Source organism: Alternaria alternata (genome assembly GCF_001642055.1).
Source record: "Alternaria alternata strain SRC1lrK2f unplaced genomic scaffold CC77scaffold_2, whole genome shotgun sequence".
NCBI classification, from domain to species: Eukaryota; Fungi; Ascomycota; class Dothideomycetes; order Pleosporales; family Pleosporaceae; genus Alternaria; species Alternaria alternata.
In genome coordinates, this window is record NW_017306191.1 from 910,956 (window position 1) to 935,784 (window position 24,829).

General features: G+C 51.6%; 12 protein-coding genes across 12 annotated transcripts; 5 read left to right on the forward strand and 7 right to left on the reverse strand.

Moving 5' to 3' along the window:
• Window positions 1-2,609: 2,609 nt before the first annotated feature.
• On the reverse strand, window positions 2,610-3,450 carry CC77DRAFT_310477 (hypothetical protein). The gene is made up of 2 exons (XM_018531201.1): window positions 3,384-3,450; window positions 2,610-3,330 (listed from the first exon to the last, which is right to left on the reverse strand). Exon 2 carries the CDS (start codon window positions 3,199-3,201, stop codon window positions 2,764-2,766), a length of 438 nt encoding a protein of 145 aa, XP_018390700.1. The 5' UTR covers window positions 3,202-3,330; window positions 3,384-3,450; the 3' UTR covers window positions 2,610-2,763.
• CC77DRAFT_1016248 (hypothetical protein) lies at window positions 2,980-4,203 on the forward strand. The gene is made up of 2 exons (XM_018524186.1): window positions 2,980-3,557; window positions 3,613-4,203. Exons 1-2 carry the CDS (start codon window positions 3,456-3,458, stop codon window positions 4,042-4,044), a joined length of 534 nt encoding a protein of 177 aa, XP_018390701.1. The 5' UTR covers window positions 2,980-3,455; the 3' UTR covers window positions 4,045-4,203.
• A 965-nt stretch (window positions 4,204-5,168) lies between these two features.
• On the forward strand, window positions 5,169-8,101 carry CC77DRAFT_309859 (trehalase-domain-containing protein). The gene is made up of 6 exons (XM_018531198.1): window positions 5,169-5,269; window positions 5,327-5,540; window positions 5,597-5,666; window positions 5,717-5,838; window positions 5,886-7,630; window positions 7,680-8,101. Exons 2-6 carry the CDS (start codon window positions 5,418-5,420, stop codon window positions 7,807-7,809), a joined length of 2,190 nt encoding a protein of 729 aa, XP_018390702.1. The 5' UTR covers window positions 5,169-5,269; window positions 5,327-5,417; the 3' UTR covers window positions 7,810-8,101.
• A 238-nt stretch (window positions 8,102-8,339) lies between these two features.
• Window positions 8,340-8,807, forward strand: CC77DRAFT_1057067 (hypothetical protein; the record flags this gene model as incomplete). The annotated part of the gene is made up of 1 exon (XM_018527973.1): window positions 8,340-8,807. One exon carries the CDS (start codon window positions 8,340-8,342, stop codon window positions 8,805-8,807), a length of 468 nt encoding a protein of 155 aa, XP_018390703.1.
• A 395-nt stretch (window positions 8,808-9,202) lies between these two features.
• CC77DRAFT_310834 (hypothetical protein) lies at window positions 9,203-10,410 on the forward strand. The gene is made up of 3 exons (XM_018531202.1): window positions 9,203-9,556; window positions 9,606-9,669; window positions 9,723-10,410. The coding sequence occupies exons 1-3, from the start codon at window positions 9,481-9,483 to the stop codon at window positions 10,339-10,341; spliced, it is 759 nt and encodes a 252-aa protein (XP_018390704.1). The 5' UTR covers window positions 9,203-9,480; the 3' UTR covers window positions 10,342-10,410.
• Window positions 10,411-10,466: 56 nt separating this feature from the next.
• On the reverse strand, window positions 10,467-11,825 carry CC77DRAFT_310470 (hypothetical protein). The gene is made up of 3 exons (XM_018531200.1): window positions 11,476-11,825; window positions 11,054-11,425; window positions 10,467-10,983 (listed from the first exon to the last, which is right to left on the reverse strand). Exons 1-3 carry the CDS (start codon window positions 11,498-11,500, stop codon window positions 10,706-10,708), a joined length of 675 nt encoding a protein of 224 aa, XP_018390705.1. The 5' UTR covers window positions 11,501-11,825; the 3' UTR covers window positions 10,467-10,705.
• A 325-nt stretch (window positions 11,826-12,150) lies between these two features.
• Window positions 12,151-12,756, reverse strand: CC77DRAFT_926542 (ADP-ribose pyrophosphatase; the record flags this gene model as incomplete). The annotated part of the gene is made up of 1 exon (XM_018533935.1): window positions 12,151-12,756. One exon carries the CDS (start codon window positions 12,754-12,756, stop codon window positions 12,151-12,153), a length of 606 nt encoding a protein of 201 aa, XP_018390706.1.
• A 377-nt stretch (window positions 12,757-13,133) lies between these two features.
• On the reverse strand, window positions 13,134-14,805 carry CC77DRAFT_1004915 (cytochrome P450; the record flags this gene model as incomplete). Its single annotated transcript, XM_018523310.1, has 3 exons — window positions 13,134-14,077; window positions 14,145-14,700; window positions 14,749-14,805. 3 exons carry the CDS (start codon window positions 14,803-14,805, stop codon window positions 13,134-13,136), a joined length of 1,557 nt encoding a protein of 518 aa, XP_018390707.1.
• Window positions 14,806-15,539: 734 nt separating this feature from the next.
• Window positions 15,540-16,695, reverse strand: CC77DRAFT_311125 (SGNH hydrolase). The gene is made up of 2 exons (XM_018531203.1): window positions 16,447-16,695; window positions 15,540-16,380 (listed from the first exon to the last, which is right to left on the reverse strand). Coding segments are annotated over exons 1-2 (714 nt in total). The 5' UTR covers window positions 16,448-16,695; the 3' UTR covers window positions 15,540-15,667.
• Window positions 16,591-18,624, reverse strand: CC77DRAFT_310233 (hypothetical protein). The gene is made up of 3 exons (XM_018531199.1): window positions 17,932-18,624; window positions 17,148-17,884; window positions 16,591-17,088 (listed from the first exon to the last, which is right to left on the reverse strand). Exons 1-3 carry the CDS (start codon window positions 18,206-18,208, stop codon window positions 16,945-16,947), a joined length of 1,158 nt encoding a protein of 385 aa, XP_018390709.1. The 5' UTR covers window positions 18,209-18,624; the 3' UTR covers window positions 16,591-16,944.
• Window positions 18,621-20,775, forward strand: CC77DRAFT_980399 (acetylornithine aminotransferase mitochondrial precursor). Its single transcript, XM_018536059.1, has 3 exons — window positions 18,621-18,939; window positions 18,995-19,234; window positions 19,284-20,775. The coding sequence occupies exons 1-3, from the start codon at window positions 18,799-18,801 to the stop codon at window positions 20,355-20,357; spliced, it is 1,455 nt and encodes a 484-aa protein (XP_018390710.1). The 5' UTR covers window positions 18,621-18,798; the 3' UTR covers window positions 20,358-20,775.
• On the reverse strand, window positions 20,633-24,323 carry CC77DRAFT_1037426 (hypothetical protein; the record flags this gene model as incomplete). The annotated part of the gene is made up of 2 exons (XM_018527064.1): window positions 20,633-22,680; window positions 22,736-24,323. The coding sequence occupies 2 exons, from the start codon at window positions 24,321-24,323 to the stop codon at window positions 20,633-20,635; spliced, it is 3,636 nt and encodes a 1,211-aa protein (XP_018390711.1).
• Between the last annotated feature and the right edge of the window lie 506 nt (window positions 24,324-24,829).

A 24,829-nucleotide genomic window follows, 5' to 3' on the forward strand; every position in this document is an offset into this window, starting at 1 on the left:
GAAAAGATCAAGCGTGGTCTTTGCGAATTTTCGTGGTCGCAAGCTGAATAGTGTCGCAGGATTCCGAAGTTGGTCGACGTGGCGTGACCATGGTCTCCCGGCTAAATGTCATATTGGCCTACTTCATGGTTGTGATCCCAAGAGTCACTCCACTCAACACCATGGTAACGCCACCTCACAAATGGCTCACACATCTCCCCATGGGGATACAAGTAATCCTGATAAAATGTTTTCCACGTTTTCAGACTTGATATATAAATCTACCTTGTCATGCATCTAATCTCATCTGGTCTTCAATCTGCTAACAAGAAGTCAATACAAACTCGTTGCTCTACACAATACCGTACCAATCTTTCAAGTTCAGCACAGACACGATGCAGTACCACTTCCACATTCCACATCCGCACTTACGCATGCCACATGCACATCTGCATATTAGACAACACTTGGATAGGTGGCTAGCTGATGTCGCCGAAGTGTACGGCCGTGCTGCTTGAACAACCAGAGCAGCAGCGAAACCGAGGTAATGCGCAAGGCAGGTAGGTAATAAGTAAAACTCTCATGTAGCTGCGACACGTACTAATTTCTCGCGATAGAAGTGAGACGGGAGATGTAAGGTTGTGTGTTGTTAATGAAGCGAGGACCGGCGTATGGAGTTCAGTTCTTGGGATAACCTGGCTAAACTGGGTAGTTTGAATCTATATCCATGTTGACAAGATTTGATATTTGCGAATGTAAAGACCGGCTCTAGATTCATCCGACCTTGCTTTCTTGTCAGCTCATCTCGCGATTTCAAACAGCGCACAAGGCACCGATTTTAACAGGAAACATGAAGATGTTGGGATCGAACGCATAGCATCTAGGCCCAACTCACCTTGTGCGCTCAAATGCAATTACTCGACAGAGAAGAAAAAGGTCCGATGAGAGCGCAGCGGCAGAATCCAGACTGCCGAAGGAAAGTGGAAGAAAAACAACCGTCCACCGAATACTCACCGAGTCGCGAATGGCGGTGGTGGTAGCATGCGCCACAGCTCCCATTATACTTTTTGTTCCTAAGACCCAGGCTTCGATCCGTAGATCCACCGAGCCTCATCATCGGGCAGAAGGCATGCAGTGGGAGAAGAGCCGAAACATATGTACAGTCGCACAAATCTCCACTCTGCTCCTCTAAGGGGGCCCAAACTCTTTCTCTTTACAGACGGGTACGACGTCACACATAGATTTGCGCTACCGGTGGATCTGGCCGGCGACCAGGCAGGCGGGTCAAGAGGCAGGGCGGCTATTCTCATCACGATATCTGTGTATTGGACTGGGGGTGAAATCCTGCATCCCACTATAATCCGCTCCTGATCTGTCGTCGGCGATCTAGAAGTCCGCGGAGTTGGATGATCCGGACTGGGGTATCGAGTCAGTTGAGATGGGAAATCGCGATCGTGAACATGGACATTTGTGAAGATTTGCATCATGGGTATAACTGTTGTACGAGGATTAGGTCGCCGGCTTGCTGGATATGTACCGGGGTTAAAAGGGTGAAAGCGTCATTGGACAGAAAACGGGACTGGGGTTCATTGATTTGGAAATGATGCCTGACAGTTCGGCGAGGCTGCGCATATTGGATCTGTGGGTTCGCACAGTATTCCGCAGAAGGCAACTCCAAGATGCTGCAGTGTTGGCAGCAGGGTACAGAGTAATCATTGATGGGGCATCGTCACGATGCGAACGCGAATCGGGCAGAATGTGTGATGATGGCATTGGGCTGCTGTCGCAGTGCGCGCGATGCATGGCAGGTCTGTTCAGGAAAGGCAGGTGTTGTCTACCGTCCTACCATGTCCCGAGAGAAGTGAGACGAGCGTTGGTGTTGATGTCTCATAAACGTTGCTGTCCGATTGACTGTTTCTCGCACAAGGGTGCATTAGTCCCGAATGCGAGGTACATGGCCAAATGGGTGCCTGGTTCGCGGGAGATCAGAGATCAGATTGCTTGACTGGACCCAGCGCCCAAGGGAGAGGGCTCATTCGTTCGGCCGCGATCCGGAGCGATAGGTATCTACAGCAACTGTTCGGCCTCTCAGATGGGAGCCAGCCACTGGGAGGAGCTTCACGCTAGCAAACCTGGGCAGGGGTACGACTCTGGCTAGCTGAGGTGGTCGCTGACTCCGAGAAAGTGGCTTGTGGTTGAGAAGACGGCACATTCCAGCGCGTGAATATTGAACAGAATGATCCCCACCCCCATCGTCTATCGCTTTGAGCAGAGGGGTCAAGATAGTTTGCAGAAAGACCGAAGTTGTGAGCTGGCAATCATGACGAGCATATGGCCATGATTCAGGCTGACACTTGGCAATGATCGCCAGGCAGCGTGCGAGAGTGGATTGGTGGAGAGCCCCGCCGACAGACGGCCCAGAAGTTTGTTCCTGCGTCGCATCCCGATCAGGCATCGCACCACGACTTCCATGCATCTTCTCAGGAACAGGCTACAGCATCACAGGACCATGATCTCGACATGGTAGCGGATCCATCGTTCGGCGCATGGGGCGCGCTGCGCTAGGCAGTTTGGTGCTTTTTGCTACAGCTGTCAAATACTACTCTCACCGCCCTTGGCGCCTCGAAACATGCAGTTAGCCCAGCGTCCGTGAGGTGGAGGGGTACACGTCTCCCAGACGCGTTGTACCACGATGACAGGGCGGGCGGTGAGATTTGGCCATGAGCTGCTGTTGTTTCGAAATGTTGAACGTGCGAGAAGGCCAGATGCCCACTGTGCTTTTCGTTACAGAATCTCTCGCTTACCCACCCCAGATACAGACATTGCGCTATCTACGTCAGGTGAGCTGTCAGTCTGGACTATCATGCTGGCGTTGAGGGCTGCATGCTTGCGTGTAAGGAAGATTGACAGCAGACTGACCAGAAGGTGCGGCTGAGGCGTCTGGTGCAAGTTCCCAATCCGTGGCTGATCGGCGTCCGCGATCAGATTGCAGCAGGAGGGGTTGAGGCTTGAATTATGCCATGTCTGACGCTTGTGATAGGTTCGTCGTGTAGAGGCGCCACGCTTCTCGAGATTGTGGAGTTTGTGCAGGCCTGAACAGCCAGCCCCTAGGCTCAGCACACTAGCATCTGCCATGGGGCCCCTGCGCAGACGGCAACTAAAAGCAACGAACGCTGATCTGGTCAGAGCGTGAAATGACGGAAACGGTAGAGCCGCAGCCATGTACCACGTTTTTGGGCGCGATCCCTGGGGTCAATCGGCGAGCGCGGCGCTATGGCGCATGCTGGGGTGGATGCCATCCTGATTCCTTACCCAAGTCACGCTCGGTATATAACACTTGATCGCCCTAGCCTTTTGGTTCAGTCAAACTCAAAGCCCAGCACAGCAACAACTACTAGCCTTACATCGAGACCCTCCACCACCAATACAATCAATCATCAACATACATCGGAGCATTCTACCAACCACCAGCCAACATGTACCAGAACCTTGGACGCACACCCAACTGGGAAACCTGCTTCAAGCAAACCCAACTCACCGAGGAGAACTTGCGAACACATACTGCCACCCACAAGAAGGTATGCTTTGACCTTGGATGACGTCTTTATCAGGTCACTGCTAACAGTACAACAGCTCGATAGTGCTTGTGAAATGGATGACCAACTTCACTACCGATATGACGGTGACTTTGCTGAGTCAGACGATGGAAACGTGGAAAGCCAAAGAGAGACCATCGCCTTGAGAAGAGCAGCATCGTTGGAGGTCTTGAAGGCGTACGGCGGGTGCTTCGCCTCTGGCTTCCTCGCACTACAAGAGCCCCTCCCATCAAGGCCAAAATCCAAACTCAGGTCATACGAGAGCGCATACAGCGTCGACATGTCAAGAACGGCTTCCAACGCCACATCACTCGAGACAGCCTCAAGCAGCTGGAGCAGCAACGTCGACGTGCCCCGGCCAGATTCGTCTACATTGGGCGCACCAGTACCGGAAAGCAAAAGTAGAAAATGGAGCTGGCGAAGCATGAGGAGGAGTCGAAAGCAAGCTGCGAAGAAGATTGAAGTTTAAAAAAAAAGTTATTTATTGGCTGGCCTGTCGGTCTCTACATTTTTCTTGTGTATATGTTTATTAGCGAAGGCGTTGGGGAATCACGGATACCATGGAAGACTGCGGAATCATCTCTTTTGTCACGAAGCCAATGGCAGAGCCACTCAAAACTCGACGGAAAAAGCACGACTTTGTAGTGTTTAATGTACATATTATACCAAGAAAAGACGGCCTTGATAAGCCTTTTTCGACAAACATGAGCTACATGTACCTTGCAACTTGTGCAGTGTGACCCTACAGTACCCGAAGACCGGAGTCCAGACGGCCAAGCTTGGAGAGCCGGATATGAAACATGAGAGGATAATCGTCTCGCATTGGTTGAGATGTGGAGAGGACCATCAGGAGATGCATCAAGGGCCGACGGACATCTAGACTCGACGACCTGATGAGGAAATCTCAGGCGACAAGCTCAGCCCACGTCTGGGCCATGAGTAAGAGCCGTCTTGTTCGGAGGTCACGATGGTGTTGCGGATGTACTGCGGACTCGTCCATGCATGCCGTGGGGGACGTCCTGCAGGCTGACGGACAAGCACCGCCTGACCAAGCAACCGAGCCAGTCACAGTACGCGCAACCCTTTTGAAGGTGCGTCCAGAGTTAGCCAGGACAAAAACAAAATTTCCGCAGACAGCAAGGCATTGAAGCTCAACAAGATGGATTGCCGGGTGCGAAGAACAAAAGACGACTCGATTGCTCGATTGTTGGAGCACGAGGCCGGGCAATGACGTACCGGTGGGGCGCTGCGAGGGAGCGGCAAAAAGCTCGGCGCCCGCGTGGAAGTCGCGAGGGTGCAGGTGGTGATGGTGATGAGGCAGGTACGCCCAGGGGTTCCGAGGTGCACGGGATCCTCTGGACGTGTTCGCTCGCTCAGCATCATGCCGCCTGGATGAAGCATTGATAGCAGTCACGCCGCTTGGTTCTGGCACAATGCAGCTTCTTCACCGCCTGGTCTGTCATTGCCTATCGTGATAGCAGACCCACCACTGACGCCTGCTGCTATGCATTTCTATAGCCATCGGCGGACCTGCCGGCCTTGAATCCCTCAAAACTACTACCTCCCGCCCATTGGAAACCCGTCTTTTCTCTCCAGTCCTACACCGCATACGCCACCCGTACTAACACTTACAACATATCGTCGTGTGACCGCTGCTTCTCCGTCCCTATAGTCTGAAGCATCTTCATACAAAGGTCCCGCCCCACCCCCACCCCAGCCCTCGACCACCGTTCCAGCTAACCCCAGAGAAGTACCTACCTACGCCATAGCACCATCTTCACCACCCACAACACCCAACCCTGCACCCATTGACTGGTGTCTTCGCCCCAACTCCCCCGTAGCATGAGCTCGCAATCTTCCAAGCCCCGCCGAGCTTCGACTGTTCTCGACCCGTACGCTGCACCGCACATATACTATGGCGAGAGTCACTCGCGGAAGCATACCAGAGCCAGGACCTACTCCGCTGTGAGTACCGCGCTCCTCCCTTGTTCTACTGTTGGGACGGCACTAATTGAGCGCAGAATGTAGATAATTCCACGCGCAATGCCCCAATTGCCGAGGGTGCCATTGCTGGCCGACGCATCAGTCACGGTGCGTGCCTTCCACAGCATTCCCGACGCGACATGTGCTGATAACACCAGATGAAATCTCCCTGCAGCCTCGCCGTTTCAAGATCAATGTCGAAGAAACGCTCCAGCAGCTTCTCGCCCGCGAAGACTCGGACCAGAACTACCAGATCACAATAGACGACAAGGGACCCAAGGTACGACATGATGCATCTCTAGAGAGAACACGGCTGACAAGACACAGACCTTGTCTCTCGGTACTCTTGGCTCCAACGCCTTCAAGAAGCACGATGTCCGCGGCACCTACATGCTCTCGAACCTGCTCCAGGAGCTCACACTCGCAAAAGACTACGGCCGCAAGACTATCGTGCTTGACGAGTCACGCTTGAACGAGAACCCTGTAAACCGCCTGAGTCGCCTCATCCAATTCTCCTTCTGGGACGGTCTCACACGCCGTATCGACGGCTCCAATATCGCCAAAGTCGGTGTCGATCCCAAGGACTGGACAGACGACCCACGTCCGCGTATATACATCCCCCAGGGCGCACCTGAGCAGCACGAGTACTACACCCGCATTGCTCGCGAGCATCCCGACATGCGTCTGGATGTCATCTGGCTGGACAAGGATTGCGACAACAACGATTACGTGCGCGATCTGAACAAGGCACCCGGTCTGCTCGCTATTGCTATGGAAGAATGGATAGATCCAGAGACGAAGAAGAAGGACCTGAGGGGTCTGCCGTTCGTCGTCCCAGGTGGCCGCTTCAACGAGCTCTACGGATGGGACAGCTATATGGAGTCGCTCGGTCTCCTCGTCAACGACCGTGTTGACCTAGTCAAGTCCATGGTCATTCACTTCTGCTTCTGCATCAAGCACTACAACAAGATCCTCAACGCAAATCGCACTTACTACCTTTGCCGATCTCAGCCTCCCTTCCTCACCGATATGGCTCTGCGATGCTATGAACGCATCAAGCACGAGCCTGGTGCGCTCGATTTCCTACGCGAAGCCATCCTTGCTGCCATCAAGGAATACCACTCGGTTTGGATGAGCGCGCCTCGCCTAGACCCCGTTACTGGGCTCACCAGGTACCGGCCTGGCGGACGAGGTGTGCCACCTGAGACGGAAGCCAGCCATTTCCACCATGTTTTGATGCCGTATGCTGAGAAGCATGGTATGACATTTAAGGAGTTCGTCGATGCATACAACAACGGACGTGTCGAAGAGCCTGAGCTTGACGATTATTTCCTACATGACCGTGCTGTACGTGAATCTGGCCACGACACTTCATACCGTTTAGAGAGGGTCGCCGCAGATCTTGCAGTTGTCGACATCAATGCGCTTCTTTACAAGTACGAAGTCGACATTGGCCGTTGCATCCGCAATCACTTCGGTGACAAGCTTGAGATCCCAGACGGCTTCCGCACTGGTGACATGAAGCCTGGCCACGTTGAGAACTCTGCCACGTGGGAGCGCCGCGCTAGAAAACGCCGCGTTCAGGTGGACAAGTATCTCTGGGATGAAGAAGCTGGCATGTACTTCGACTACAATACAGTCAAGCAAGAACGCACCGGCTACGAGAGTGCCACCACTTTCTGGCCCATGTGGTCAGGTCTTGCTACTCCTCGCCAGGCTAGCATTCTTGTGGAGAAAGCCCTCCCTAAGCTGGAGGCATTTGGTGGGCTTGTTTCGGGTACAGAGAAATCGCGCGGCAAAGTCGGCCTTGACCGCCCCAACCGTCAGTGGGATTATCCATTTGGCTGGGCGCCGCAGCAGATGCTCGCTTGGGTCGGTATGCAGCGATACGGGTACGATGCAGAAGCCCAACGCCTGGCATACCGCTGGCTCTTCATGGTCACCAAGGCATTTGTTGACTTCAACGGCGTTGTTGTTGAGAAATACGATGTCACGAGGAAGATTGATCCTCACAGGGTGGAGGCCGAGTACGGTAACCAAGGCAGTGACTTCAAGGGTGTTCCTCGCGAAGGGTATGTCCAATCCTTACATTCTTGTTCATTCACGACTAACATTGATCAGCTTCGGATGGGTCAACGCAAGTTACGTTTACGGTCTCACGCTCCTCAGCGCACACCAGCGCCGTGCTCTCGGTGCGCTTACCGATTGGGACAGCTACTCAAAAGCCATGGAAGATCTTGGTATGATGTAAACGACTGCCAGTTACTTTGTTACGACTGTACGATGTACATTGCATTGGATGTTGGGTCTGCTTCCTGATTCGAGTTAGAGGCGTAGTAGGAAATCTGTCTGAGCTATGCTTATGGATTTTGCTTGCAAGTCCAAGGGAGAGTGCTAGACGTATGAGCACAGCAAATTTTAAAGGATGTGGTACTGCAGGAGCTTTCGGTATGGTGCTAGGGGCTGGACTCGGCATGACGGTGTAACTTATACCTATGATCAAACGAAATGCATCAATAACGTTAATTTTCCATGCCTTCTTTGGAGTGTCACAGACTTACAGTCACAGCTCTCATGAGTGCCTAGTGATGTATCGCAAGCCTATCTCAGAGATCGTGGCCCATCATCATGCTACGCGCTCGCCCCACCAAAATCCCACGCGTCGCGTACCTTTCGACACGGGCGTGACCCTCGTCCAGCACCACCTCCACCACACAACATTCGCTTAGGTTCGCCACCAGAAAACGCAAGAGTACTACATTCCTCCATTGGACCTTCAATATGCCTTCGGTGCCGATTCACCTTCCTTCGGCAACACCCTCTCGCGCCGAGAATCCTCTTCCACAGCTCCTCCACACACCCTCTGGCCTAGCACTCATAGAAATTCAAGGCACAATCCACTTCCCAACGCCTACAGAATCCTCCGGGCCCTCTACACAAGTTGGAAAGCTCGTCTTTCCATACTACAATCCCAACATCAACGATCCGAGCGACACAAAATGGATGAAGCGCGTATACATGTACATTGGCAAAGGCCAGCGCATGACAGGCGAGTGCAAGAAGTTGCCCAAGCCATATGGGGTCATGCGCAAGAAAGAAAAGACAGATGTTGAAGATGTAGCCATGGGTGGCCTTGAACAAGAGGACGGTGCGAAGGAGGAAGAGCTGGAGATTGTAGAGGTGGTGAGGTACAAGATTGTGTTTTCTTCGCGACCGGAGCCGATTAGTGGGGTTTCTGAGGTGGAATGAAAAGTCGGGAAGGAAAGAGAAGACGTGTTTTCGCCCGAATCCGAAGTTGAGGAGAACCACTCTTGGTGGTCTAAAAGCTTTCGAACGATCGCGCAACGATGAGAAATACACTTGCATATCGTGTCTGATATGACAGGCCTCAAGTCATCGATACAACCTTCGCAAATTAGCGAGAGCACTCGTTCCAAGGTTACGACATGATTCACGGGACACACCAGCGAATCTTTACGCCCAAAAACGCGAAAAGTATGACTAGGTCGACATTGCAGACTTCCGGGAGGGCGTCCAATAAGCCTCCGTTATACGCGATAGGAGCTGTGACACGTTCCGTTGCCAACCTTCGTATTCGCTACTGCCACAAGGATTGGATTTGAGCCTCTCAAGACTCGGAATATTGATTAAGCAATTTGGTGTCGCACAAGCATATTGCTGTTCAGCCTCGTTCCTGGGTTCTGGTGCTCGCTTGCAGGCATATTGCACTTTAGCCACTTTATGCGGCGACCACGGTCCGACTTATATTTGGGTCATGCACTATATGCGGTCACATGGTGACATTCTGGAATACACATAGAAGATATATGGTATCGGTGTTGCATACCTTCAGCTGGTCATTTCTTGGGAAGATTCAGCAAATTCATCATCTGTTTAAAGCACCATTAATCACAAACTCAACATGCAGTACTCAACTGCGGCTCTGTTAGCCTTGTTAACTAGCACTACTTATGCTGCTGTGGGAGATTGGCAGCAATGTACGCTCGTCTCGAAGTCGTATGTAGGCCTTTGCTAATGAAAGATCAGGTGGTGGTATGAGTTGGTCTGGTGAGACCACGTGCAGTTCAGGTGCAGGCTGCGTCAAGATCAAGTGAGAGACTGGTTGTATCCTTCTCTCACGACACATATCTGACAATCTTCAAGTGACTACTACTCTCAATGTCAACCCGGTGCAGCCCCGGCGCCCACTGCGGAGCCACAACCCGACCCTGTGCCAGAACCAACACCTACAACCTTTACAACAGTCTCTCCAGGTGCACCCACTGTCAGCAGCACCCCATCGGGAAGTGGGCCGGGCAAGACACTTCAAAGCGGCTACTATTGGATCCGTGCAGTCGCCGCGCCCAACTTCCACAAATACTTCCAAACCAAACCCCTCTACTCGACAGGATCAGCCCTCCTAGGCGACTACACCACAGCCGGCCAGTTTCAAGTCGTTGACGGTCAACTAGTTGAATTAGTATCCGCTCCCGGTGAGCCTGTCAAGCTTCTCTATGCTGTGGTATCCGAGGAGCGCTCTATAAACGGCATGTCTCTTGCTGTTAGCTTCTCCGAGAGCAAGAACACATACGGAACGTTTGCATGGGGTGGGGACGATCTCCAATGGAGTGTTGCTGGTGTCAATCGCCCGAACAAGAGTGCGTGGTATGTGTGCACTGGGCAGAAACTGTATATCAACTTGGGTAACTACTTGTATCAGACGCCAAGTGGGTGTGCTGATCAGACTGTGCATTACTACAATGATAAGACGGCGAACAATTAGCAAAAGAGAGAAGGAAGCAGGATATACGGTAGAGCAAGAATTATAGATGCTGGGATGGCTGATGATTCGTAGCCATCGATTTGGGGAAGAAAACCACCCCACCACGAGACAGATTAGTGAGTGGTAATACCTGCAGTGTTACGTACCAAAACAAGAACAAGAAGGCGACGTTTTCAGGTGTTCACATGAGGTGTCAATTCGAAATGTTTTGCAATATGTCCATACATCGCCAAAATTGATGTATATCGAAACGTCTTGATATCCAAAGTCCACACGCTCCATATGCCTCATGGCATCCATATGACTTACATGCTCTCCTGGAGATCTATAACCAACGTCAAATGCTGACCTCATCTCGGCGACCCTAAAGCCTTCCACAGATGACAGCGACGACACTGCCCAGGCTATCACACAAGGGTTGGAGCGGCCAATCGCATCCATGGACCGGGTCTTTACCGTACTGGCCGGGTGCACAGTGCACGAGAGGGCAAGTAGGGCCGCGGCCACCCAGATAGCGCTCAACATCTTGGAAAGGCGCGGCGTCCTCAGCGGAAAGGTTGTACCACATGCGGCCATCATGGCCGTCCGCAGAATATTCAATTTGGTAGACGCGTAGATCCGCTGGGTGGTAGGCGACCTTGACTGTATGTTCATCAGTCGGTGTTGTTGAGAATGGCATAGGGATGAGTGCAAAATGTGCGAGAATACGTACTGACGTGACTACGCTGATTCATCTGGCATGGAAAAGGCGCCTTGTACCTCTGGCCTGGCTTGATTTCGACCATGCTGGTTTCGCCGGGGTTGTCGCATTTCTCGTGGCTAGGTCCAGAGCTGACTGGGGAGATTGAGAGACGAGCCCAGACAGAGAAAGAACAATGGTTCCTAACTTCACCGCGGATCTGAGGGACATTTGGATCACTCGCCATGCCAGGGACCAGAACGGAGGCCATTGATGAGCCTGGTTCGATAGTAGACGCCAGGAAGTTGTCCGGGGTGAGGACATGGCGCCAATCCTTAGACATAAGGTTGGGATTTGGAGAAGTCGGTGCAGCGTTTAGGAGTACAGTCAGGAAGCCGAGCGCAACTGAACATGGTTAGTGTAGAGAAGATAACGAGGTCCAAGGAGACTCTCACCAGCGAAGAATTTGGAAGAGTACATATTGTACTTGACGAATGGATCTGGTTGTTTCTAAAAGATCTGATAAGTGAGATAAGTGAGGTAAGTGAGTAAGACTGAGTGCTATATGAAAATAACCTTCGGAGAGAGATGCCGATCAAGGAAGTCGAGGCTGATATAGAAGGAAGGAACAAGAGGGAGATCACATGTTATAAGCCACTGATTTGGCGCTAATGGTGCTATTCCAGTGTGCTCCTACCGGTATTGCGATCGGAAGACATATGTGAGCACCTTTGCGACAAATACGTATGTGGAGTAAGAGGCGGTAGGCGCACGGGGAGGATGAGGGCACTCAGAAGACTGAAAGCGTTCGCTGCAGTAATTGGAGAGCATGAAACAGAACATGGCGACTATCGAGTTGTTTGAAATCAGAGATTACGTTGTTGGGTCATGGGAGAATTGAATGCCTCAGATATTGGGTGTTTGTCTAATGTGCTCAAGAAGTCGAACAATACTGTGAGTAGTTCACCGGTCTCTTGGCACTTCCGGTATTAGGTGTTTTCGTGACGTTTAGCACCCCACCACCCATTGTGCTTGTGAGTCGAATAATTAGCAATAAGGCGCAATTGTAACGTAGGGTGAGGCTTTAATGTTGCCTACGACATGAATGCTTCAGACCCAGACAAGCCTCCTCATAGCATAGTCTTTGCAGCATGCCATCCTGCAGCCCAATGCCAGAGCCGTGCATCGATAGTCTTGCCCTCCTGGTCGTACTTGACTAGGCGATCGTATAATTCATCAATCGGCACCACTACCCTCTCGATGAACTCGCCATCGTCAAGCACCTGCTCTGGCTCCTTGTCACCTTCCTTCAAGTTGATCTCCACCATGGCCAGCTGCATGTTCGCCGTGCTCAGACCAGGATCCGAGACGATAGTCGGGCTGATAAAGGCCAACTTGCCCTTGTACCCAGTCTCTTCGTGTAGCTCTCGTACGCTGGCCTCACTAGGTGACTCCTTCTCGTCAACTAGACCGGCAGGAAGCTCGACGCAGACGGCGTTGACAGGCGGGCGGTACTGCAGGATGATAATAGTGGAAGGCGGGTGCGAGGGGTGGCGGATGATTGTTGTTATGGCTACAGCATCGACGCCTGCCTTGCCCCGTGTCTTGCGTGCCGCGGCTTCCCAGACGCGATCTCTACCCGTTTGGTCTTGCCATGAGATTTTCTGGAACTCGATCCATTTGGCCTCGGTTGCAGGAAGCTCTTCTACCTTGATGATCTTTGGTTCTTGCGGCATGTTGTAGGCTGCGCGGAGTCGTGTACGGGTATGGAAGGTGCGTGGGAGGAAGCTGTTGAGTACAGTCTGATTGGATGATTGGACTGTGCTGCAAGGGCTGGGTTGAGTCGAGGTCGGGATGCGTTTCACCAGGGAACAAACCAGGCGTCCGTGCATTGGTAGTGATTGTCAACATGTATTGAGCGTGGACGCTGACGTATGAGACTCGGAGCTACAGCATCAGCCCCACTTCGCGTCATCACGAGGTCACGTGCGCATACAAGCTATATGGTCTTTTGAGAACCAAACGACACGCTGCAACATGGTAATGATAGCCACCCTCTAGCTTACATAGTGGTGAATGGATTATTTGGAGACGTGAACTTTACAGGGTGGTATCACCGAGGTGGCCCCCTGATGTCCGTCAACTTAACCATCAACGGACTCTTCTCCCAAGTATTGTACGCCTTCAATCCCTCGAACTCATTCTTTGGGTGCCAAAGCGGCGCTCCATCCGCCAGCTCGATATCAAAGTTCCAGAGAAGCGCGCCCAAAATCAATCGCAGCTCGACATATGTCAAGTTTCTGCCAATGCACCCTCGTGGTCCGGTTGAAAAGGGCTGCGCCGCTTTCTTGGAGTCGCCAGCAAACTTTCCTTTTGACTCTGGCGTGTCAAGGAAGCGCTCAGGAATGAAAGAGTCGGGTTCTGCGAAGTTGGACGCCGAGTGCGACGCGCCCCAGGAACTGACACAGACGGATGTGTTTTCGGGAACGGCATGGCCATCGATCAGCGAACCGCCTTTGGGCACTGTGCGGAGAAGACCGATAGGTACTGGAGGGAAGATTCGAAGACCTTCCTCAATGCAGGCATTCATGTACGGTAGGTTGCCAAGGACATCCATATTGATATCCGCTTCAGTCTTACACGCGCCTCTTAGCTCATCTTTCAGCTTCTTGAATGTTTCTGGGTTCCTCAAGAGGTAGTTTGTCAACCCGCAAAGCTCTGTTGCAGTGGTTTCACTCCCTGCCACGATGAACAGCGCTGCGTTCATGATGACCTCGTCGTCGCTGACTTCGTTCTTCTTCTCTCTTTGTTTCAAGATATACCAGATGAAATCGCGATGATCGTTGTCTTTTTGATTCAATCTCTTCACAGTCTTCTCGGTCGAGTTGCGTAAATGGCGGAAACGGCGCTCGCGGACGACCGTAGGAATGCACCACATGAGGAACTTTTGAGCGACAGAACCGGGCCTAGCGAAGCGGCGGGTAGCTTGTTCAATAGCGCCGGACTTTATGGCTTCGTAGATTAATACAACCCAATTTGCCGATTCCGAACCTTCGCCTGTGCATAGTGTGTCAGTACAAAGTAAGAGACAGGTCGCACTAACTACTGTCTTGGTGAAACGTACCTTCTCGCAGACACCCGAAAGGCTCGCCAAAACTAAGATCACCAATGATATCGAAAGTGCAAAAGTTGAACCACGATACCATGTTCGCCGGTTCACCTCTGTGTGCCTTCTCCCTCAATCGATCTACAAATAGATCTACGTATCCCTTCAAGATCGACTGTTGTTCCAGCAGTGCCTGCTTGCTGAACGCATGAGCAAGTGCTCTCCTCTGCCTCGCATGGTGGATATCCGGTGCCATTGTCAGGTTGGTGGCACCTGGTATTGCTTCCACCGCACCAACATGAATAGGATCTTTATCCATGTTCGCAAGTCCAACCCGGTGTCCATAAATGTCGTCCCATGCTTTTGCTGTATTGAAAGAGAGCTCGTTGGGCATGACACGCACGACGGGCCCGTATCTGTCGTGATGAATCTTGTACTCAAAGGCAATGCGACCACGTAGCAAAGAAACGATGGAGGGTATAGGAGAAATGCGCCATAACAGCGGTCCAGGATATTTGGCAAGCGGGTGAAGTGTGAGGTTATACACAGCTGTCACAACTACATATGTGACAAGCTAGGGCTGTCAGGTCAGTTCTTAGACACGAATTCAATAAGAACGTACCGCGACGGGCGTCCATATAGCAATCAGACGAAGACGATCTTCATCTACAAACCCCATGGCGAATTTTATCTTCTGACCTATCTTTTCAACATTCGAGAACCAGGAAAGACTGATGGCAACGGCTAAGTTGAATCGAGTGAAGTAAGGTTAAACAGAAAATTGAATCGAACGATTGATGAAATATATCAATTCTGACAGGCTCCTGTGACCATGACGCTACCAGTACTGCGATGTGTAGTCATCCGGTCTATCTGTAGCGGCAGCTGCTCGCCAAAGCATTTCCGACGCTTTGTATGCAAAGGAAAATGGGAGACTTGCCAAAAGCATCAGACCATAAGAACTGACCGTCAAGCGAGGTTCTCGAAACAAGATTGCGCTGATTCACAGCATATGCCGTCGCCTTGAGGCGTAATTACCCGTAATGCGAACTTAGGATAAGCAACCACCTCGTCTTTGAGAACGGTGAATTTCCAAAGTTGGAGTTTGGATATGCTTTAGCGTGATGTAGCGTGAACGCCCCGCGTGCCCGCATGTTAACCCCGCACAGGATTTCAAAGTTGCATCTGGCGAATAAGCGCAAGTCATTGATACGCGACTCGTGAAACGCGTCGGAACGATGAGGCTTGAATCGTAAAGGTAGTACAATATTCAAGGCGCCTTGCATGACATCGATGAAGACTGGAGCGGAGGGAATCGCCTGTAGCGAGTTTGTAGTCACACCAAATTGTTCTTCTGCTGTGCTCGGTCTAGCAATATGGATTGCTCAACCAATATTCAGCTTGCGTGTAAGACATCCATGATACGAGGCGTCCAGTCCATGTCCTGAGTACTGTCGGATAGCAGTATACGCCTTGAAGCTTCACCGGACCAAATGATTCTTGACACCTGGCCAATGATGTATGTTCGAGATCTTTGGTGGTCATGTGTGGTACTGTACCGCAATAGGCGCTGTTATTAGCCCTTGAGCACTGATGGTCTTGATAGCCTCCAGCCAGATCTCCCCCATGTGAAAATACCCAGCGTACGATGGATGCAACCCATCAACCAACTCGCTAGGCCCGATGATGCTGTGATCGACGACCGCGAGCTTGAAGCCCTGTTCAAGCTTCTTCCTCACCACCATAGGCACTGCATCGTTGAAGGCCTCGATATTTGCCCTAGTCTGCATCTTCTCTGCCTGTATGATCTTTGCAACGAGCACAACGGCATCCGGACATACATCCAGCACTTCATCGAGTAAACTTGCTAATCGATTCGGCGCATCAGACCATCTTTCTGCCATACTTTCAGGGCGAGCCAGATCATTCGTGCCAACGTGTAGCAGCACCAAGTTTGGTCGCATCTGTAGCCCGTCTCTCATTACGCCCTGCAGCTGGCTAATTGTATGCCCCTCATGCCCCTCATTGTCATTGTTGTCCATGAACCCAGAGTGCTGTGTGCCAACAAAGTCAACCGAGTGGTAGCGCGCACGTACGAGCTCACGTAGCAGTCGCGCGCGATATCCATCTGTTCCGTTCTCTTGGTTTGGTTGCCAGCCCCATGTTGTTGCGTCGCCAAGTGGTAGTATGCGTAGTGGGAGGTTGAGGTTCGCGCCGGGTTGTCTGTGGGGAAGGCCAAAGATGAGTAGGATCACTGCAAGGATGTTAGCGATACACAAGATGTAATTGTCTTGACGCACGAGTGAACAGGGATATTCACTACATTCTCCAAGCAGCGTCGTGGAGTTCTCAATGCTTCAATGGGGATTTGAGTCGACTCCGTGCATAGCATTAGCATAGCGTTAGCATCGCGACGTACCTAAGCAGATCACGCCCACCAGGCCTATACCCTTCGTGACAGCCTTGTATCGCAGGCCTCCAACGGATGGATACATCGTAGAATGCTGAGAATTGTCATTTGTCGCGGAGATCCGAATCGCTTCGTAAGCGTTGCGGTCGTGCAGCTGTGAGGGGTTTTGCTATAAGTCGGTGGTGAACGTCATAGCTCTAGTCATATAGGGGCATTGCGCTATTCATAGATGGTGCTACTTTTACTAGGAGACGCGCGTTATAAGCAGGAACTGGATGCATCTTCAGTTTCCGCTGCGCCAGTCGAAACGGCACTGGACCCGGCAATAACGAGTTCAGGAGGCGTTACGTCGGACCCTTCTACGCACGAACCCCTTGACATGAACAGCAGAGCCTTGCCTCCACAACATCATGGTATAACCTTCGCTTTCCTCATGCGATCAAACGCAGTCGTCCATGTTTCCTTAGTTGCTATTTCCTCTGTATACCCAACCTTGTGTGAAGCCTCCATACTCATCTGGCGGTCGAAATCAAACATTGTCATGATAAAGTACTGGTGCATGTTAGCTACCACGCCCGCGAAAGACACCCTCAGCAATCCTCTTCACTTACCTGGAATCCCGGATGCGTGATATCGCTATCTACGCTACCTTTCTTGAGGTTGTGCTTCTTCTCTAGCTCCTCCCACTCCTTCTTGTGCGCGTCAATGTACGCTCCAGGCTGAGGTGAGCCCTCTTCAGGTCCAGTACCCTTCAGACCAAAGTAATCACAGATTATCGGCCACTTGCCGCTCCAGCTATCTTCTTGACCACCTACGTTAAAACTCTGTGATGCGGTTTTCTCTGGGTTCAAAGACGCATGGATAGAGAAGTGCGCGACCATGTCTTGCGGAGACTCATTGTACTTGTTCACCCACGATTTCTCAGTACCAGGGAATGGGCACTTTGCGCCTTCGCCCTCAATGGATCGATAGAGCGAAAGATACAAGGCAAGTGTTTGCGCGAGGCAGTATGCGTTGTTATTTGGTACGAATCCAATGATGTTGTCTGGTCGGACCTCACACCAACTCCAGTTCTTTCCTTTGGAGATGCGTTTCAAGCAATCAATCTGGTTGTAGTAGAAAAGCTGTGAGAGGTATGGCTCAGGAATCGGTGGCAATGTCTCCTTGAGTGGTAGCGCATCCGCAAATGGAAACTTGTCGAGCATCTGGCAGCCGTAGATTTTGGTGCCCGTGGGAAGAAGTACGTATGACAATTTGGATGAAAGATGATCGATGGCAGTCACGGCACGCTCGAGCATGGCTTCATTGGTCTTGCACTCGGAGTCGGGGTCATCGATCTGCTTGTATGCTTGGTCGTGTTAGACCCGGCAAATTTCCCAGGAGCCTTTAACTTACAGTAGAAGTACACTTGTGTCACAGTCTCGACGTCTTTGACCTTCTCTTTGATTTGCTCCTCCAGCTCCTCCTGCGTTCCTTTGACTAGATCGACACCAGATACGATTTGAAGTCTGGGGTCGTCAGGCCAGAGAGCCATCTCACGTGTCAGTGGCCGATTGACCATAGCTGTGACCCTGGAGAAGGCATCTTTGGAGGGATATCCGTTGAGGATGGCATTAACAATAGACCACCCTGAGATACCGGAAGCGCCGTAAACAAGCGCGTGGTTGCTCATCGTTCAGACACTAAACACACGTCAAGATAGGTTCTCCGAGAAGCATGCACAGTGAAGAGCTCGTGGGGACAGGAACGCGACGCGTATCAGCTAGACCCTAGTATATGTACTTGCTTTCACATTTGAATTAGCCTATATCGCTTTGGAATGTACTATGACTACCCAGGCCAGCCACACTGCAATATGCAAAACCCTTGTGCTCGCAGCAGTCTGGTGCTGTCAATGCTGATGCGGAGAACAATATCCAAGATGTGTCTGACGGACTCTTCCCCGCAGCGTCGACCACCATGACTCGTGCAGTGACGCTCTTTCGGTTGCTATCCCGACTGCTTGCAGTTCTCGGAAGAAGCCGAACAGCGTTGTTACAGTGCATGTGCGGTGCGATGTGAAGTCGTCGTAGACAGAGTGTCATGGTCATTGTCAGCATCTTCATGTTGTTTGCCAGGCCATGGACCCCTGTCATGGCGCCTCTCCGACCCTCCGACGTCGGCCTATCTTATCATGCACGCTAAAATTTTGGGAAGTTGCGTCACGGCGAACAGTCACTTGGAGTGCATCGGACGAGGCCTTGAACTTGTTTGTAGATTGCAATGGCTTCACGAATGGCTTCCAAGCGCGTATGCGCTGTATTGCGTACATCGCGTGTCAACTACACGTCGGCGCGGTTTGCTTCGGCAGCCTCTGCAGTTAGGGGATCCAGTCTACCACAGGATGTAAAGGATGCCATAGCCGTGAGTACCAACCAATTTGCACTCTTTTGACGCCTTCCATAATGACTCGGTATAGCGCGATTCTACACTGGCCACGCCCGACCCATCCTCATCCTCCAAGACAGCCGGCCTGGTCAACCAGCAGCTACCGTACATGGTCCCAACCTATGTACGGCCACCGCCCATGTTCGAGAAGGGAGAGGGGTGCTACATGTGGGACATTGAGAACAGGAGGTACCTGGACTTCACAGCTGGTATCGCCGTCAATGCGCTCGGGCACTGCGACGCTGGGGTAGCCCAGGTCATTGGAGAACAGGTGCGTCTGCCACCACTACCAAGGATACAGCCAACTGACAACTGTACAGGCCAAGCAACTCATGCACACTTCAAACCTCTACCACAACCCGCACACAGGCTTGCTGTCCAAGCAGCTCATTCAGCTCACACATGCGACTGGGGGCTTCGCCAGCGCGACTCGCACCTTCATCTGCAACAGCGGTTCCGAAGCCAACGAGGCTGCCATAAAGTTCGCGCGCAAGGTCGGCAAGTCAATGTCACCAGACAAGGACAAGCATGAGTTCGTGTCCTTCCACAACTCATTCCATGGCCGGACTATGGGAAGTCTGAGCGCGACACCAAACCCCAAGTACCAGACACCATTTTCCCCAATGGTGCCCGGCTTCAAGTACGGCACCTTCAACGACGTCAACGCCGTCAACGAGCTAGTCACCGATGCCACATGTGGTGTCATTGTAGAGCCAATCCAAGGAGAGGGTGGCGTAAACGTCGCAACGCCCGAGTTCCTTCTCGCGCTGCGAAAGAGATGCACAGAAGTCGGCGCAGTCCTCATCTTCGACGAGATCCAATGCGGCCTAGGCCGAACAGGTACTTTCTGGGCACATGCAGGCTATCCCAAGGAATGCCACCCCGATATTGTCACCACGGCCAAGGCACTTGGCAACGGTTTCCCTATCGGCGCCACTATCGTCAACGATTTTGTCTGCGAACATATCAAGACTGGTGACCACGGCACCACTTTCGGCGGCAACCCTCTTGGATCGCGTGTCGCTTCATACATCCTCTCTCGTCTGTCATCGCCAGACATTCTCGACTCGATACCCGCAAAAGAGCAAGCATTCCGCAAACACTTTGATACTCTGCGAAAGCGCTTCTCAAGCCAGATCAAGGAAGTCAGAGGCAAGGGACTTATCCTAGGCCTTCAACTCGATGTAGATCCCACGCCTATCGTTACTGCTGCTCGTGAAAGAGGTCTCCTGATCATCACCTGTGGTACAAACACCTTGAGGTTTGTCCCACCACTTGTCATCACCGAAGCAGAAATCGAGGAGGGCATGCAAATCCTGGGCCAGGCCATGGAGAGTGTATGGATCAAGCACGATGACGTCGAGGGCACGGACGGTCAACAGGAGATGCGATAATGCACGTCCTGGTTAGCATGGCGTTCATCGGCGTTCTAGACAGGTAGCATTGTACATATTTCACCAAAATGGCATAAGGCAGATGAAGTTGAAGTGTATCTAGAGGAGTGTATTATTGATGTTCGCGCTCAGATACTGTATTGCATCGAAGCAGTAAGAACAGAAGCCGAAGCCAAGAATGACAGGTAAAGACGAAAAGAGGAAACGCTCCATCGTCACTGGAGGTGGATGAGCCTGCAGTTGTACGCAGAACATGGAATAGAACCCGTCGTACCTCAACCATTGCCGAAGATACTAGCCGATGGCGCGAATGAGGCTGCACCAGCCGCTGACATACTACCGTCGTGAGTTTGCCCTCGCAGTGGCAAGCCACGATCCAAGTCGGTTCCAGAGGGTGTCGTCGCAATGTGGGCATCATGCACGTTATTTAACTTGCCTTTTTTTGCACCCTTGGAAGTCTTTGCCTTCTTCTGCGGTGCATTTTCGGTCTTCTTCTCTGCAACTCCATACCGATGGTACCTGTGCCGGTTCGGGCGCCCGAAAACTTGCTGCGGTGTCTGCAACAGTGCGAAGCTTGAAGCTCCTTCGCCCTCGTCGTCCCCTACAGATAGTATCTGGGCGTTTTGAATAATCTCAACGATGCCAGCATCGTCCTCAAGCTCTTTGGCTTCTTGATGATCAGCACGAGACATCTTCTTCGCGCGATTGAAGATTGCATGCTCAATCGTGTTTTCAAGAACAAGGGTTTCAACGAGCACTTCTTTCGTCTGTCCGATGCGATGGGCTCGTTTGATGGCTTGGGCCTCGATGTTAGGCCTATTGATTGGGTTCACAATGAGCACAACGCTCGCCGCATTCAGATTCAACCCCAGAGCACCACACGCGACGTCGATGAGCAAGACACGAACGTCCGGATCCTCGTTGAACAAGCGTACGTACTCAGATCGTAGAGTGTTGTTCAGAGTTCTGGCGTAGATGCGGTGGTTGACATACATCGACTCGAGGCATTGGGCGATATAGAACGCCGCGTTATCCCCGTCATAGAAGATGATGATTTTATCTTCCGCCTGATGTTTCATCACCTTGTCTAAGAGATAGGTAAGCTTGGCTGACGTCGTACCCACGATACGTGTGTTCCGCAAACTCGAGTCTTTGGCAAGTTCCGCTGTCTCGTCATCAAAGGTGAGCTTTCGTTTCTTTGAGCGAATAGGTGATGCACTATCTGTGTGATCTTTAATGCCATTTACGGGCTTGGCTCCTGTTGGTTTTGGAGGAGAAGCTTTGCTTGTAATGGTCGATGCCCGTCGACTAGTCAGTGGCTGCACCAACGAAGTTGGAACTCCAGTCCTTTGCAAGGGCGCGCCATCGACCATACCCTCGCTCGACCCTTTGGCCTTGCTTTCTTCTTCAGCCATCGCGATAGCCTTTGCTTTCGCAGCATACCCAACAGCCTCCAGCCCGGCGGCGGGGTCTAGCGAGCGTATGCTGCTATCGACGTAAAGTTGGCCTTCAATGAGTTGTGTGGCTCCGATCATGATAGGCTTCGCCGGGTAAACAAGTGCGAAAGCCTCTTGGGCCTCCTTTGGCCAACTCTCGACAGCTACGCCTACCTCATGAGATGTGCTCAATGCCATCCATTCAGCGGAAGCTGTAAGTTTTGATACGACTTGGCTGCTCTCCAGGAGTGATTTTGCGTCATCAAGGGAGCAAATTTTGTCCTCTTTGGCAAGGTACTTGTCAGTAGTCTCAAGCGTGGAGACTACATCAGAAAGACTGAATCCAGTCCATGTAAAGTTGGACTGACGTAGATTCCTGATGAGGCTATGACGGGCTTTGACGCTGTTTTTGTGAAAAAGGTAGTCAACATCGGTCCTTTCACTTGTAATGGCGTTCGCTCGGAGGACTTGAACGAAGAGATTGGCTATCATTTTATCAAACCAACATGGCTTGAGATACACAACACGGTGTCTCATCGGAGGCAAAATGATATCTTTCTCAACATCTTCCGGTCGTGTTTTCACGACCAAGCCTTCCAGCGTTCGGCTAAAACACGATGAGAATCCGGAATAGGTCTTTCTGTAGTGGTGCTCGTGACGGTAAATATATTCGTCCCAATCGAGTTTGGCTTCAGAGTTGTCGCACCAGGGTCGGACCATGAGAAAGTTTGAAGCGAGCATGCCTAGAGCCTTTGCAGCTTTGGTGTCTGCGTTGAGTTCGAATGATTTCCTCTGGTCGATAGCGAGCTCGCGCTGCAACACATGGTCGCTTTCCACGTCAACTGTGGACATATCCACCTCCACACCCACTAAATCCTTCGCAGGTGCTGTGAAAACAATATCAGTCTACGTGTAAATGAGGAACTCTCCTTTGTGACTTACTTCCTGATACGACCCAGCGTCTCTCGGCCTGTATCTGTTTAGCAACTAGTACAGCATTGGAAACAGAGCTCGAGAACGAATGGCCTTCGTCGATGATGATACGTAGCCAGTGTATCTTCTTCAATGGCGACTCGTAGACTCTATCAGTGTCAACACAGCTACAATCAGGTATTCTGGTTGCTCCTATGTAAGGGCAGTTGCAAACACGAGAGACACCAGAGGCCATACGTCGTCCAAGTTCGTCCTGGCCGTCCTGTATCTCCTGTTCGAAGCGGTTGCGAGTAAACAAGACCACATCGAACTTCATGAGTTCAGTAGGAGCTGGCAGTTCGCTCCGGAACTCCATAGTCTCGTTAGGTTGTTGAGATATCTTGGTCTTACTTGAGCGCTTGGGCACAGAATCCACCACGAGAATCTTTAGTCCACCTTGAAGAACATGCTTCTGTATCTCCGACTGCCACTGATGCAGCAAGTTCCGAGGCACAATAATGATGGTAGCGGAAGAGAGCACCAGTTGGCGCGGTAGTGGTATGCGGGTGTTCCTATTCATACGTGGGAGATCTGGTGGTATCTCATAGAATGGGATGTCTCGGTCAAGGACTTTCATGAATCTCGTCATGTCTCCCGCACCGTTTGCCTCAGATTGCTCAAAAAAGGCTTTTGCTGGAATGGAATGCCGACCCGCGGCGGAGATTGCCATATCTGCCAATGATCCAGGTCGATTTCGGGAAGGAGGTACTGGCCGGTATGCAGCGGGCATTTTAGGAAGATGGTTTTTACTTGCCAATATAACAGCTAGGCAGATGACTGTCTTTCCTAAGCCCATAGTTTCTGCTAGAATACCACCCCGGTTCGTTTCGTAGTAGCGCGGCTCCTGCAAAAATGATCCATCTCGAGCCCCGAAGTAAAACCTCTTCCCGTTTGGTGCGGTGCGAACCTCCAACCGTGGATCAAGCTGCAACTGTGGCGAGGCTTCTCGTTGCAGCATCAAGCTCGCCGAACGTGTCTGATAAGCGTAAAGCCTGGTTTTGAGCCCCGGTAGCGCCTGTTCGCCAAGATCCGACCACTCGGATACCGCTGCAGATTCTAGTACGTCTTGTACGGCAGCACGTGTATAACGACACTTGATTGCCGCTAAATTTGGCGCAGGGGATGGTAGCTTGTTGAACAGGTAATACAACGAGGACGGTTCTGCGCTGGCCCAAGGATCAAAGTAACATATCTCAACCTGCCCGTAGTCACCGTTCCAAGTAGTCGATGAGATGTCGATCTTATGTAGGAGTTGTCGCAAAGCCGTCTTCAAACTCCTGCTATTCCGGTCGATAAAACGACGACCCCAGTCTTCTGGTAACAGATAGACGCGGAGGAGACTTCGAAGAGACGCGCTGTTGAGCGTTTTATTATGGAAAAACAAGCGAATCCAGCGGGCTTCCAATAGTCTCGATGCTTCTGTGCCAATAATTGTTTTAATTTCGTCCGGAAGTTCGCGGTACAGTAGTTCAATCCAATCGCCACTCGATGGTGAGGCTGATATGATATTGATAGGCTGCTCGAGGTGAAGGCAGCCAAGAGCGATGTACTGATCCATGTCTTGTGCCTTGGTCTCCGCGCTTTTGATATTGTTGTCGGTTGGTGAGAGCGCTGGGGTAACGGGCGTAGTCTCTCCGGTCACTGCAGAGGCAAACGCCGAAGACACAGACCTAGCTTCGTCACGGTCGTTCATCTCTTTGTCAGCTGCGTTATCAATTTCCTTGTGTGTCGCTCGACGGTCATGTCTGGCCACTGCCCATGGATTGGCCAACTCAATTGATGATAGTCCAACCATCACAAACGTGTATCATCATTGAAGTCGATAGGAGCAGCCGCAAATCCTAAGCGGTTTAGCACCAGATCACGAATCGAGAATGGTTGTCAGTGAGCGGATAGATAGAGATGAGAGGCAACCGCCAAGTACACGGTGTTAGCGTTTCGCGCTAATGCTTTGGGTTAGCGCGGATGATCAAAATGAGGGTTGACCGGCAGCCGAAATAGGATGGACCTCCTGTTTGGTAGTGATAGATCACCGTGATGATGACATGAGTGGCTCTGTGTTGT

Bases quoted from the DNA above. Each gene is read 5' to 3' on its own strand.
- CC77DRAFT_1016248 (XM_018524186.1), top strand. From the start codon at position 3,456: ATGTACCAGAACCTTGGACGCACACCCAACTGGGAAACCTGCTTCAAG. The intron at 3,558-3,612 runs GTATGCTTTGAC...ACAGTACAACAG, and splicing joins ATACTGCCACCCACAAGAAG to CTCGATAGTGCTTGTGAAAT.
- CC77DRAFT_310834 (XM_018531202.1), top strand. From the start codon at position 9,481: ATGCAGTACTCAACTGCGGCTCTGTTAGCCTTGTTAACTAGCACTACT. The intron at 9,557-9,605 runs GTACGCTCGTCT...ATGAAAGATCAG, and splicing joins TGTGGGAGATTGGCAGCAAT to GTGGTGGTATGAGTTGGTCT. The intron at 9,670-9,722 runs GTGAGAGACTGG...ACAATCTTCAAG, and splicing joins GCAGGCTGCGTCAAGATCAA to TGACTACTACTCTCAATGTC.
- CC77DRAFT_980399 (XM_018536059.1), top strand. From the start codon at position 18,799: ATGGCTTCACGAATGGCTTCCAAGCGCGTATGCGCTGTATTGCGTACA. The intron at 18,940-18,994 runs GTGAGTACCAAC...GACTCGGTATAG, and splicing joins ATGTAAAGGATGCCATAGCC to CGCGATTCTACACTGGCCAC. The intron at 19,235-19,283 runs GTGCGTCTGCCA...ACAACTGTACAG, and splicing joins CCCAGGTCATTGGAGAACAG to GCCAAGCAACTCATGCACAC.
- CC77DRAFT_310233 (XM_018531199.1), bottom strand. From the start codon at position 18,208: ATGAGCAACCACGCGCTTGTTTACGGCGCTTCCGGTATCTCAGGGTGG. The intron at 17,885-17,931 runs GTAAGTTAAAGG...AACACGACCAAG, and splicing joins GACACAAGTGTACTTCTACT to CATACAAGCAGATCGATGAC. The intron at 17,089-17,147 runs GTAAGTGAAGAG...AACATGCACCAG, and splicing joins TCACGCATCCGGGATTCCAG to TACTTTATCATGACAATGTT.
- CC77DRAFT_310477 (XM_018531201.1), bottom strand. From the start codon at position 3,201: ATGGCTGCGGCTCTACCGTTTCCGTCATTTCACGCTCTGACCAGATCA.
- CC77DRAFT_310470 (XM_018531200.1), bottom strand. From the start codon at position 11,500: ATGTACTCTTCCAAATTCTTCGCTG. The intron at 11,426-11,475 runs GTGAGAGTCTCC...AACCATGTTCAG, and splicing joins CTCTTCCAAATTCTTCGCTG to TTGCGCTCGGCTTCCTGACT. The intron at 10,984-11,053 runs GTACGTATTCTC...ATGAACATACAG, and splicing joins GAATCAGCGTAGTCACGTCA to TCAAGGTCGCCTACCACCCA.
- CC77DRAFT_309859 (XM_018531198.1), top strand. From the start codon at position 5,418: ATGAGCTCGCAATCTTCCAAGCCCCGCCGAGCTTCGACTGTTCTCGAC. The intron at 5,667-5,716 runs GTGCGTGCCTTC...TGATAACACCAG, and splicing joins TGGCCGACGCATCAGTCACG to ATGAAATCTCCCTGCAGCCT. The intron at 7,631-7,679 runs GTATGTCCAATC...AACATTGATCAG, and splicing joins AAGGGTGTTCCTCGCGAAGG to CTTCGGATGGGTCAACGCAA.